The following is a 13,488-nucleotide window of genomic DNA, read 5'->3' as shown; positions in this document are numbered from 1 at the left end:
TTACTGTCCTACTGCTGGGCAAGGGTCTCCTCCCGTAATGAGGGAGGGCTTAGGCCTGGGCTAGACTATACAATAAAAAAATACAGAATCGACTGCTAGGTGGTACGAAGTTTACCGGGTCAGTAGTAAATACAACTACATTTATATTTTTACAACTATGTATGTTAGAGTTAGAATATCGTCTAGCAATTCTATTCTTCGAACTACAATGGGTTCGTAGAAAAAGTCTATAATACTTCCATAACAATATGATCGTAAAACGTTGGTTAAAACCTGCCCGTTTAAGTAGTAAAATGTTTTATCTTAATTATTCCTAGGTTTATTTGAAGTCCAGCGATAAATTGCTTAGACGACGCGAAGCAAAAAAGTTTAATTGAAATTATACCTGTTTTCAAAAATACTTAAATGAAATATATAAATCCGGGAATATAAACCAATTACAAAATCGTTTAGAATTAATTAGAGGTATCAAGTGTAAAAATAACTTATTCAAACAAAAACTAAACAACAGATTAAACAAAGAATCTAAAAGTAAATATCGGTAAAACATTAGTCACAATAAAACAATACTTAAGACAAAAACTTAAGAAAACCCAACAATGAGTGAAAAACAAGTTAACATATTGACATATTTTTTGTTTAATTTTTCAATAATATCTTATTAAATTTGACATTAGACCGCAGTATGAACCTGCGAACGAAATGTTATTAACCCATTTATGCACAAACCAGTTTCTTTATCGGCAAAGGCAGCAACAGTTCAGCTTATCTTTTTAAAAAAAATAACAGGAAAACTGTGTGTAAGAAACAATCCTTACACAATAATAGTTGAGATCTTAACGAAGACGGACTCATGTCTCGTTGATTCGAAATTTTAATTTATTTTATTTGAAAAATCGGATGAAGACTCAAGTGTTCACAATGTTGGGGAAACATTCGAAAATATTTTTCGCGGCATCCATTGGTTTTTTGATCCTGGCAATAGTGTTGGCGTCGTGGGGTTTCCAGAAAGTTGTTAATAAACAAATACAGAAAGTGAGTTTCGTTTTTTTTTACTTTGTAGTGTGTTTTTGGTTGTGGTATTTTTTAATTATTATTTCTTTTTATTTGGATTGGATTTGAGGTGAGTATCTTAACTGTTTCAAAGTATGAATAAGTAAATTTTTCATATTCATCCTGAATTATCCTAGATACTAAATTTTAAGTGTTATGGCTAAGCACAAAGATGTTATAAATATGTACGTTTAGTCCAAAAACTTAGGAAAGGGCCTTGTTTGCAAGGTTCATGTCAGGCGGGGGTAAACTTAATTCAAATTAAATACATCAGTGACTTATAAACAATACGGCTACTTTATTTTGTAACTATACTCAGAAATAATCATGATAATGAAGATAAATTGTACATGCTAAGGCTCTCTACTAGGTTGTCAGACTACATCTACTGCACAAAAATATGTGACATTATCCTGGGCTAAACCTGTTAGATCATATCTAAAATCAACTAAGCTACTGTACCAGTAGATTATATTTTTATTTAGCAACTTGAACAAACAAAATAATGATTACGGCTTGTTTTATCGTTGACATGTCGATAATTTCACAAATATTTATCAAAATACATCTAGGTATTTTGCACTCATCTTAACCCAAAGGAAATTCTTTCGTCCTATTTACTTTACAGCCGGCAGGAGCGTATTTTCCCAACTTATTTCGTTTATACCTCTGTGGCGCGGTCGGGAGTGTAATCAACTGCTGATCATGAAGTTCGATTCGCATTCGATTTTCGGGTCGGGCAAAGAACTATTCGTTTTTTTTCGTAATTTATATTAGATTAAGATTGAGAGAGATAGGTAAATGGCAATTTACTTATTTCGTACATAACATGGGACGAACATTGTTAATGGCGAAACATGGGTATATTTCATACACGTCTAAACTGTCGGGAATAACAGGCTTGATATTATATTATAGTTTTAGTACTAGTTTTAGTTCGTTTCAATTGATTTAATTAAAACCAAAATCAATTGGAAAAACATCGGTTATTTGTAGGTACTATGCATGTATACTTATCACATTATGTAGGACATGAAGAAACAGACAAACACAAGTGTTGAACTAGAAGTATTTTGTTATTAAGAAATACTAAGACATTTATTTTGAAACACTTCTCGCGTTTCCGTTTGAGATAAAAACGTTTCGCGATTCTCCTATCAATTTAAGATATGTTTGACTAAATCTAAATATATAAAACTGAAAGGTGACAGACAGACATGGTGATCTATCAACGCATAGCCCAAACCACTGGATGGATCGGGCTGAAATTTGACATGCAGGTAGATATTATGACGTTGGCATCCGGTAAGAAAGGATTTGATCAACTCTACCCACCCCTAAAGAGATAAAATAGGGGATGAAAATTTATATATTTCTTCTTAAATTTTCAACTGATTGAACTGAAATTACCCTAGATTCACACATAGGATATTTTTTACTACGGGAAACCTTTTCACGCGGACGTAGTCTTGAGCCGAAGCTAGTAAACATATAAATCAAAATAAGTTATCAGGCATCGTAGTATGTTCCGGTCTCCGCTTACCCACATGGAGATAAAACGTAATATTATAAAAAAGATACAATGATAAGAGATAAGTATTTATATTAGTAAATATTTTTTTAGCCGATCCGAAAAGATTTTTTAGTTACAAGCAAACTAACATTTGACTGTCTCCGTGGCGCAGTGGTTTAGGTCACCACACCGCTACCATTGCATCGGGAGGTCGTGGGTTTGATTTCGACGCAGAACTCTTATTTGTGCGAACCATCATTAATTGTTTCGGCTCTGTTTATACTTTGTGTCCGTTGTTTGTAAGTCTGTAAAAGTCCCCGCGACACAAGAGCAATTCTTATTGCGGGAGGTTTTATCTAAAGAGAAAAAAAAGGTACATTCGCATTTATAATCTTAGTATGGATAACAAACTATTAATTATACTTATAGGTATAGTTCAAATGGTAATATTATTAGATCTTATTGACGTCATAATTAATTCAAATCTCTGCACAACATGTCTTTGTCAAACGTTTTTAATGGCATCTCGTTCATTTAATCACATTAGTTCATTAAATTACTCGTTAACAATTTAAATAATTGTTTACTTGAAGGTAATTCTGATTATTTGGGAAGACCCAATTATATATCCGTCAAGCCATTAATGGCTGAACAACGGACATTTCAAATAGAAATTTGCACATGCAATAGATATTACTTTCCAACTCGGAATACGAACCCGGACCACACCGGCAGTATTTTTCGGTTTCTCATTCATATAAATATAGCTGAAAATTTGGTGAAATTTAACATGGTATTAGGTGTACATACAAGCGTACATACATATACATATATGTACGCTTGTATGTACATATAATATACATATATGTATGTACATATTATGAACATAAAACAATTCTTCCCATTGGGGTAGGCAGAGATTAGTTGTTATTAGGATTAGTCTGTTGTACATCCCAAGAAAGTCAGCATACTCATTTCCACGAGCAGATCCACGGGCAACAACTCGTACACTACAAATTATAACGCAAACAAAATACGAAGAACTGCTAACCATAAACTGAGCGAATTAAATGATACCTATAGATAAGTGGTCTAGTGATCTTGAACTCAGCATTCATTGCCTTAGCAGTCTGTGCCCTTATTCTATTCGTATTTGTTCAATATTTTCCTCGATCTTAAGGCTTTAGTATTTAAAGTATTAATCGCTGATTGAATAGTAATTGACTTTGACTGTGGTCAGTTATTGTACTTAAATTATATCTGCAAAAGTTCGGATGTTTGGATGAATGTTTGTTAGTAAATAAAGCTTAAACTGGTAAACGAATTTTGATAAAATTTCTTACCCGGATTGTTTTTGCTTTTCGATTGTGGTTTTTGCTGAAAATATCATTTACTAGCTGACCCGCGCAACTTCGCTTGCGTCACATAAGAGAGAATGGGTCAAAATTTTCCCCGTTTTTGTAACATTTTTTAGTGGTACCCGGCTCTTATTACTTGTAGCATGATGGTATATAGCCTATAGCCTTTCTCAATAAATGGGCTATCTAACATTGAAATAATTTTTCAGATCGGACCAGTAGTTCCTGAGATTAGCTCGTTCAAACAAACAAACAAACTCCTCAGCTTTATAATATTAGTATAGATTATTAGCCTACGGTCTAGTCGTGGGTCTTCAACTCCTGTGACTAAAAATCTCATTAAAATCAATTCAGTGGTTTCAGACATGAAAAGGTTACAGACTACACACACTATGTAGCAATATACTCCTTTTTGTATTAAACAAAATTATGAATAGCAAAATGCGCTGTTTTTAATATCTACATGCCTTTGATTCATACTTATAAAAATATTATAAAAAAGTAATATAAAAATATTTTAAATTGCAAGATCGTACTGCTATTGAATAAGTACAATATTTAAGCAAATATTATATTGCTATACAATAGAGTTAACACACTCTCGCCGACACGTGTCAGCGGCTTACAGCCGGCTACTTTAAAGATATCATGTCAGCGACTTGTAAACTTGACTTAAAGTCACAGTAGTAGACTACTTTCGTTTGTAGACTTCATTTTGGTCTGGTGTCTGAGGTACATTTAGCGGTAGTTTATCTATTCAATAGCGCTTAAACTCATATAAAAGAAACTGTTTGGATAGCTAAACTAACGCTAAAATTAAATGTGCCTCAGAAACCGGGGGTAAGTACCATGACATGACATGACATGACTTAATAACGATTCTTATTTTAATAGACAAAAACCGGAACCGACTTTTCATTTTGCATAGCATTGAATTCTAAGCACAGAGACGATCAGTTCGAATACCACCATGCGGTCACCTATCTACAGATTAACTGCGCCAAGGGTTGCTTAACCTATATATTGTTTACCGACCGGTGAGCTCAAAATGTGCATGAGCGACGACAATTATACGACATTGACAACCGGATTAGATATTGCAGTAATATTATTGAATTCAATTAGATACTAGAAAAACAATTAGCTGTGTGTTTTTCCTTACGACTTAAGTATGACATACTCGTATATACTTAACTACTAAGAAGTTGTTTAAAGCTAATTTCAAAATATCAATATTCATTAGTACAAACATTTCGTCGCGACAACTGGTGGAACGATATCCCGGCCTGAAAAAAATACTATTTAGGGGTAATGGAGCCTTATATACTAAGATTCCCTCAAAATTATTTGAATTCATTACTTTCTTTCATTTTTAAAGTCTCTGATAAGTTGAGTTTTATAACAAAAAATGTCAAACTCATTTATTACTTAAAACACTTATTGACTCGGCCCGGGAATTGATGCCGAGATTTAGGCGCAAATGTCACACTAGCTACCTCTGCGTTATAAGATTCTTCTAGGCAAAATAATAACATTGTAATGGCAAAATGATGCCCCAATTAAAAATACATTAATCCGAGCTTCAAAATATTATTGAAGTTATACCTAAATATTCAGATTTATTTTTTGTCTAATTGCTATACTAATAAGAAAATAATCACGCGAATATGTGAAGGACGTATCCAATCGTAAAGGTTTTTTAGTCCTCACTGCTTTTTTGTTACAAGGGTCATTGTCACAATATATTGCTACTTTTGCTTTTATTCGAATACAAGTATGCTAAAAGTCGTGTGTGCTAAAATTAACAAACAAACTTTGGGTTGAAGTGCGAAGTTACTGAGTGACTAACTGACTGATGGGCAACGCACAGCCGAAACTACTGAGCGTAGAAGTTGAAATTTGGTATGAAGATTGCTTAGGAATTGTAGAGGAGCACTATGGATTTTTTGATATTCCCCTCCGAAGACCGTGAAATTTTAAAAAGGCAATACAATAGGAAGACTGTTTACTATAAGTACAAAAGATAGAGCCCGCTACAAAAACTAGTGAGAAACTTTAAGCCACTACTAGCCACTTGTTGCTTAAAGAGTATTTTAAAACTCTAAACATTTTTTGGCATGACTCCTAATTAATTTTCTCTAGGTAGGTATTAACGTGATCATAATGTTACCTCATTGAGTTGCAGGAAATTTTGGTACATCTAGCCTATGCATGAAGGCTTCATGGTAATACCATAGAATACTTGATAGATGGTTATATTTATACCTGAAGGCGTGGGCAGAGATGTACGAAATACACCTGCATTTCGACATATACAGTTATAGTCCCATGTAATATTGTCTAGGAAACCTGCTACCCGCGGCTGATGACGGGGATTTTCAAACTTCGAAGATAATAATATCCTAATGGAAAAGATCAATATCAAACAGAAAAACAAGGAAAACAGTAGTAATATAATTAAGTTGTTTCTAGTCATCTTGTTTAACTTGCATTTAGAGTTTGACGGGAAATGATGGGCAGTTTTGTTGTCAGTCATGCATGAGTGCATGACGCCGTGACGTGACATTACACACACGATTAACATGTCTTTTTTAACCCTGAAACGTCCAGCTCAAGTTAATTGTCTTATTTTACTTCTTATTTATTAAAATATTTTAAATATTCAATTTTATTATTTTACATTTTATTGTGGGAATTTCATATTCTATTGTTGGAACTGATTTAATTGTTTTTAAAGCAAATTTTATGAATATTACTAGGCAGCATTTTACATATATTTTGTAGAAATCAAATAAATACGCTGCCTTTGGTTCGACATAACAATTTCGCTAACATAATTTATTTCTGCTTTTTCATACTTCCTTGCGTAAACTTTTTTGTAAACACAGTATCCCACAGTTTTTCTCTTATTTCCAAATATTAGCATTCCTAACATTTAGTTTATAAAAAACTATAATTATTAACGTATAAACAAAGACTGACCATAAAAACAACAAAGACACCGACCCAATTCAATATAACACGCTTAAGAAACTCGATCATTGACTTTTATCTACTCCTATAAAATATTCTGTGGTTAGTCCAAAGTTTACTCATAACACGATTATGAACCAGTAAAAGATACTTTGCCCGCTGCATAATTATACAAACGGATCTATGATACTCGGAATTTCCTATCCAAAGGTTAAATTAACTAGTACATTAGAAAAACCCACTAAAATTAGGAGAATAATTTAGTAACTGAATTGGGGATTTAACTATACTCAGGTCATTACATATGTGCGAACAACGTCAGAATGTCTTTGGTATATTGTCGCATTCTTATCTAAATAATATCTTATCCAAAGTTTATTTTTACCCGTTACTGTTCCACTGCCTGGCAAGGGTCTCCTGAACGAGGGACGTCGCGGGGCTTTGAGTCTACCACGCTGGCAAGTGCGGGTTGGGGACTTTGCAAGCATGTTTCATTGAATGTAAACTTAGCACACATGGTTTTTCCACAAGTTCATTAAACTTTGTAAATATGTCAACAAATAAAGGTTATGTTTACAATAAAGTTCATATTTTGACATTGCTGAAAGTGCATTGAAATGTGAACAAAACAATAGGATAGAAAAACTTCAGCTCTATGCAAAACTACACCGTTATGTCAAAGTTGTAGTTTTTATAAAACTAATCTTCGACAAAAAAGAATAGTGACATATTTCTTATTATTATATTTACTATCTTGACAGGTAAAACGACAGCCTTTTTTACATCACTTTTTCTTATAATATCAACAATAGGTGATTCTTCATCGCTTTCGTAATAGACATGCTTCTATTAAAACATTTAAAGCAAATGTCAAAGTGTCATTTGAACGTATTAGTTATATATTATTGTTATGATGCTGGATAAGGAGAGAATTCACAATGAGAGCTTTATAATTGACGTAGAGTCTATACCACTAATTGTTGGCAACTCCTCGCAAGATCATTAATTGTATCAACCACATTGTAAATCTTTTGGTGATTTTCGAGATTCTTGCCGTAAAACCGAATATGTGTAGATGAACCCGATCGGCACAAGCCGAACAAGTAGTTCGAATCGGTTTTGTTGCTCGATAAATATTGCCGAAACCAACGTGCCGAACCGAATATGTGTGAACAAAGGACGCCTAACTCTTAAATTATATACCCAGTTGGGACCAAGAAAAAAATATAAATATTATATCAGACTCATATGCATGCACCTGATCGCAATGACCCAATAACCTATTGGCAATTTTAACTTGTTAGGGCAACGACCTGCACACCTCTAAACTCTATTATTTCGGATACTTTTTATTTCATACCTTATAACCAAAGCCCAATAGTTCCTTTTTTCCTTATAATTCATTTATAGGTCTTTGTTCATAGGTTACTTATGACTTTTGCAAGTTGTATGTTTATTTGAATAAGGGTTATTGAACCCGTATCAATGTTTCCATGTTTGTTTGAAAAGAACTAACTCTATGTAATAAAAGTAGTAGAAGTTTCGACTTACATGGTTCGAGATAATCCAGACTTACTTTGCTTTTTGAGATATATAGTGCATCAGAGAAAAAGCTTTTACAAAATTTTGCATTTGAACCCTCTGTTTATAGGTTATGTTCATATCCCAACTAGCACACAAGCTGCTTATACAGTCGTTATACAGCCTGATAGTTGCATAAGAGTCGTTCAAATGCTGTACAATTCTCTATAAGTTGTTTACTAGCTATTTAAAAAACCCTTTAATAGCTAGGCGGGACAGTAGCCGTTTAGTAGGAAACTAATGACTTATAGTGATATATGAGCATGTAATTGCATCGCTAGACAGCCTAGGGAAGTATAACTGAGTTAATGGAATCTTCTATAACACCGTTAACTGTATAAGGGGACTTTAGGAGATAAAGGAGTTTAAACGGAGTTATGCGTTGCGCTTATAGCGCTCAAGAGCGTAAATAAGCTTTTTGTAATGCCTTAGGTTCTATAACAGATTTTTTTAGGGCTAGTGTATTACTCATCTATAAAAGAGTTGCGTAGGTCTTTAATAGCGCCTTGAGCGTTATATCAGATATTTATATGGCTTCTGTACGGCAAATAGATGTATAAGGTATCATTCGAAACATTTTTACAGCCATGGGGATTACAGAATTATGTTAAGCACCTAAAGCGCTATAACCGAGTAATATACCTTTATACTAAAGCTTAAAATTATTATCATAATATATTTACATAGGTGCAGTGGTGGTTCAGTCTGTCAACTGTTTTTAAAGAATAAATAAAATAAAATAAATAAAATAAATAAAATAAATAAAATAAATAAAATAAATAAAATAAATAAAATAAATAAAATAAATAAAATAAATAAAATAAATAAAATAAATAAAATAAATAAAATAAATAAAATAAATAAAATAAATAAAATAAATAAAATAAATAAAATAAATAAAATAAATAAAATAAATAAAATAAATAAAATAAATAAAATAAATAAAATAAATAAAATAAATAAAATAAATAAAATAAATAAAATAAATAAAATAAATAAAATAAATAAAATAAATAAAATAAATAAAATAAATAAAATAAAAAAATTTCAAACTATTTTAATATTCAACGACTGACCCCTAAAAGTACGAGTAAAATGCTGGTGTGCGACCAAAACAGTTATATTGAAGCACTCCTATGCCACAACTGCAAAACCTTGAGGTCTACAACAGCAAACACTAGAGCCTTTGTACAGCTTAAGGCGCTAGAGCAGATGTAACCAACTCTGAGAGCTGCTTGATCGAGACGCCATTATAGCATTTGGTAAACATATTTTTTGAGGTTATTACGATCTTTTGAAGATCATATAAATCTATAGCCTGGTAACGTTAACATAATTAAAATCATTTTTTATTACCTATAACCCTAATTAAACTATCTGTAACCCTCAAAGTCTTATTTATGTTCAAAATACAATTTCCAAATCCACATATCTATATAATTTTTACATTTAAAACTGAATATTTTGAGGGCGCATGAAAATATTGACGATAATATACATATATATTGACAGCAAACTGGAACTCGCACTTTCATATCACGTACACAAAGAAATAAAAGCGATAGACTACTTGTTATTTTAATAATCCAATCCGTAAAAATAAAATGTCTCCTCATTTGTCACTGATGATTCATTTTAAAAAAATATATTTAGTTTACACCATAATAAACCGACCATATTACTAATTTAGAGCGTTAGCATTTATAACCGTTACACAGTAGCGCTAAAATAAGGTAAAGGTGGTATAATCGCGCTGCAAGAGCTTTTTCGAACGCTCGTGGCGCTAACCACCTCTGTACAACAGCTGGTAAGCGCCACGAAGCTGCGAAAAAGCTCTTGTAGAGCGATTATACCACCTTCATCTTATTTTAGCGCTCCTGTATTACTACTATACAACGTACTATTATAATTACTATTTACGACCACTGTAGATCCAATGTCGAGCTATAAGCTGGACAGTATGGGCCTATTTGACGCTACAAGAGATCTGTAGCCGCTTATAGAACCACTATACTTCTTACTAAGGAGCCTAAGGCGTTATAAAAATCCTTTAACCGGCCATTGTGCAGCTTGTTATAGCGCTTGTGTGCTAGTTGGGATGTGTTGTACTGCATTTAGGTAAAGAAAATGTGAATTATATTTCTATGAATATTCTATAAGATAAAATATTTAACCTATTTTTGGGGACTATTAAAGAAATATTTTCTATGATAGATATGTCTGATCTGCCCTTGTGGTCTGGGCTCCAGTGTATATGATCACGAAGTGTCAGGTTCGATTCCCGGGCCGGGTAAAGTGCCATTGGTTGTAATCCTATGATATTGTGTCACATTATAATGACACCAATCGTAATATCGAAATTAATTTAAAAATACCAAATATTTATTTCCAGAATGTACAACTGGAGAACAACTCGATGATGTTCGACAAATGGGTGAAGATGCCGATGCCTTTGGAGTTCAAAGTGTATGTTTTCAACGTCACCAACGCTGACGAGGTGAACGCTGGCGCCAAGCCTGTGCTATCCGAAATTGGACCTTATGTTTATAAGTAAGTGGTTCTCTTTCTAATGTCCTCCTGGGGAATATTTGGCTACGGCGGCCAGTTTCATCGAAACCAGCCAATAGTGCAGGACTTTGTTTTTAGTGTCCAAGTGTGTGCACAATACTCAAGCACACTCTCTATTCTCTCCTACTCTCATAGCCCGGTAGGACAGCTAAACCGACACGACCAGTGTGAGATCAGGCTTTACGTGCTTTCCAAGGTACGGAGATCTACGATCTCTACTTACTCTGCCCTGCTTTGAATTTCCCGCCCCTCGGGGGGACTTTACAAAAATTATCTCATAGTGCTGTGCTCCTCTACACTTCCTAAAGATTTCTCATACTAAATTTAAACTTTCTACGCTCAGTAGGTTCGCCTGTGCGTCGTTCATCAGTCAGGCACTCCGTAACGGAAGAGTTTTATATATAGTGATTGATAACTATTAACTTTTTTATACAAGTGCTAAATATGTCGTACCATTTAAATCTCAGTGAAATGCTTTATTTGTTCAAGTGACTAAGCTTCTCAAACCAATACCAGTTAATGCACAATACAGCTCAAATTAATCATGCAACGACTATTAATCAACGCTAAATGATGAAATGGATTTCAAACACAATTGCAGTGATTGATTTCAGCTTAGTATTATTGCGGATTAGTTAAAGACTCCAGCTATGCCCTGTAATTTGACTATTAAACGTTATAGAAAGGATACCAGCGCATTAACATTTGACGTTAATTTATTCTTTCTTTCTTTCTTTTCTTTTCTTTTTTATTAAGACAACTCCCGCACTAAGAATTGCTCTTGTGTCGCGGGGACTTTTACAAACATACAAACAACGGACACAAAGCACAACCAGACCCGAAGCGTGGGAATCGAACCCACGACCTCCCGTTGCAGTGGTAGCGGCGTGGTGACCTAAACCACTGCGCCACGGAGGCAGTCAAATGTTAGTTTGACTGCCTCCGTGGCGCTTTGTGTCCGTTGTTTGTATGTTTGTAAAAGTCCCCGCGACACAAGAGCAATTCTTAGTGCGAGAGTTGTAAAAAAAAAAAAAAAAAAAAAAAAAAAAAAAAAAAAAAAAAAAAAAAAAAAAAAAAAAAAAAAGTTTGCTTGTAACTAAGCCATCTCTTAAAATATTGAATCGGCTGAAAATTTAATTACAAATAAATAAATATACTGATCTCTTATTCTAAATCGAGGTAATGTATTAATCTCATAACTTTCAGATTTTTTTTACATTCTACCTTAATTATCGACGGCCATCTCCCGAAGGAGAGTGGAAACTATTTTATAAGTTGTGATACTCTCCAGTGTGTACTATGTGTGACATTAAAACCTTAAAAGGGTTCCTTTTTACTTGGTATAACCATAAAACATTTATACTATAAGTTAGTTAACTATAGAATTGCTACTCCTACAGGAGATTTTGAAATCCTTCACAACCACAGAATTTTAGAGACATCGAGTCAAATGATCATAAATAATGTGTTTTTTGCTTAACTTCTTGCAAAAAAAGTATTTAATGCCTGAGAAAATCCGCTTGAATGTTGATAGTCACTCTGATAAAACTATTTTACATACACAATAGGTATATGTATTGATATATTTACTGTGAAACATCTGTCTTGTTTCTATTGTTACGAAAATTCACGTGAAAATGAAGGTCGTATAAAAACACGTGGGACTCTAACAATTTATGAATTGACGATAATATTATCTAAGGCACTATAACTTTTATTCGATTTGTTTGTTTGTTATGCTCTGACAGTAAAACCGCTGAACCAATTTGCATGAATTTTACGTCGAGATAGTTGAAGGTTCGGGGTTCATCATGATTAGTATTGGCAACAATAAAAATACGTGAACAGAGCCATTGGCATAAGCTAGCTATTTATATATTGTCTTATATATATATATTATTTACTGTTTTATTATATGTATGGATGTGTTATTATCATAGCATCGAGTTATAATAAGTAATAGACTATTAACATATAATTGTTAATTTTATGAGATTGGCCATAAAATCTTAATTATGATGAGAACATAAATAAGATGCTATAATACCGGTCAGACATATTCGCACGGATACGCGAACTTTAACGAAGGAACGCGAAATCGAAGGAATTCTAAGTATACCCAATGTTTTGAACCAAGCCGAATGAACTCTGTACTCAAACTTTTGAGCATGTGAGTATAAATAAATAAAAAAAAATAATATTGCGGGACAACTCACACACGGTCATCTGATAACAAACTAAGCAGAGCTTGTACTATGGTAATCAGACAACTGTTACTGATAAACATACTTGTATACTAGTAATAGTATCCGGACAGTGTGTGAGCACGTGATCTCAATGAGCAGCATGATGACCCGAAACAACTTTTAGTAGATTGCACTAATAATAATTGCTCCGTGTGGGAATCGAACTTAATACCTCCCGATGCAATGTGTGGTGAGT

At 33.3% G+C, this 13,488-nt stretch overlaps 1 protein-coding gene across 3 annotated transcripts in view; it reads left to right on the top strand.

Moving 5' to 3' along the window:
• The window catches only part of LOC142974256 (sensory neuron membrane protein 2-like), a 34,065-nt gene that overhangs the window by 1,575 nt on the left and 19,002 nt on the right, over nt 1–13,488 (top strand). Inside the window, exons 2-3 of one of the 3 annotated variants that reach the window (XM_076116454.1) lie at nt 733–1,035; nt 10,871–11,028. In XM_076116454.1, coding sequence (XP_075972569.1) covers nt 901–1,035; nt 10,871–11,028 — 293 coding nt within the window. In that variant the 5' untranslated portion in view covers nt 733–900. The remainder of the gene's footprint in view (nt 1–732; nt 1,036–10,870; nt 11,029–13,488) is intronic. The other 2 variants (XM_076116453.1, XM_076116455.1) reach the window with 2 other exon arrangements.

Source organism: Anticarsia gemmatalis, chromosome 7 (genome assembly GCF_050436995.1).
Source record: "Anticarsia gemmatalis isolate Benzon Research Colony breed Stoneville strain chromosome 7, ilAntGemm2 primary, whole genome shotgun sequence".
Lineage (NCBI taxonomy): Eukaryota > Metazoa > Arthropoda > Insecta > Lepidoptera > Erebidae > Anticarsia > Anticarsia gemmatalis.
Note: the sequence above shows the minus strand (reverse complement) of the source record. Positions and strands in the feature narration are given on the sequence as shown.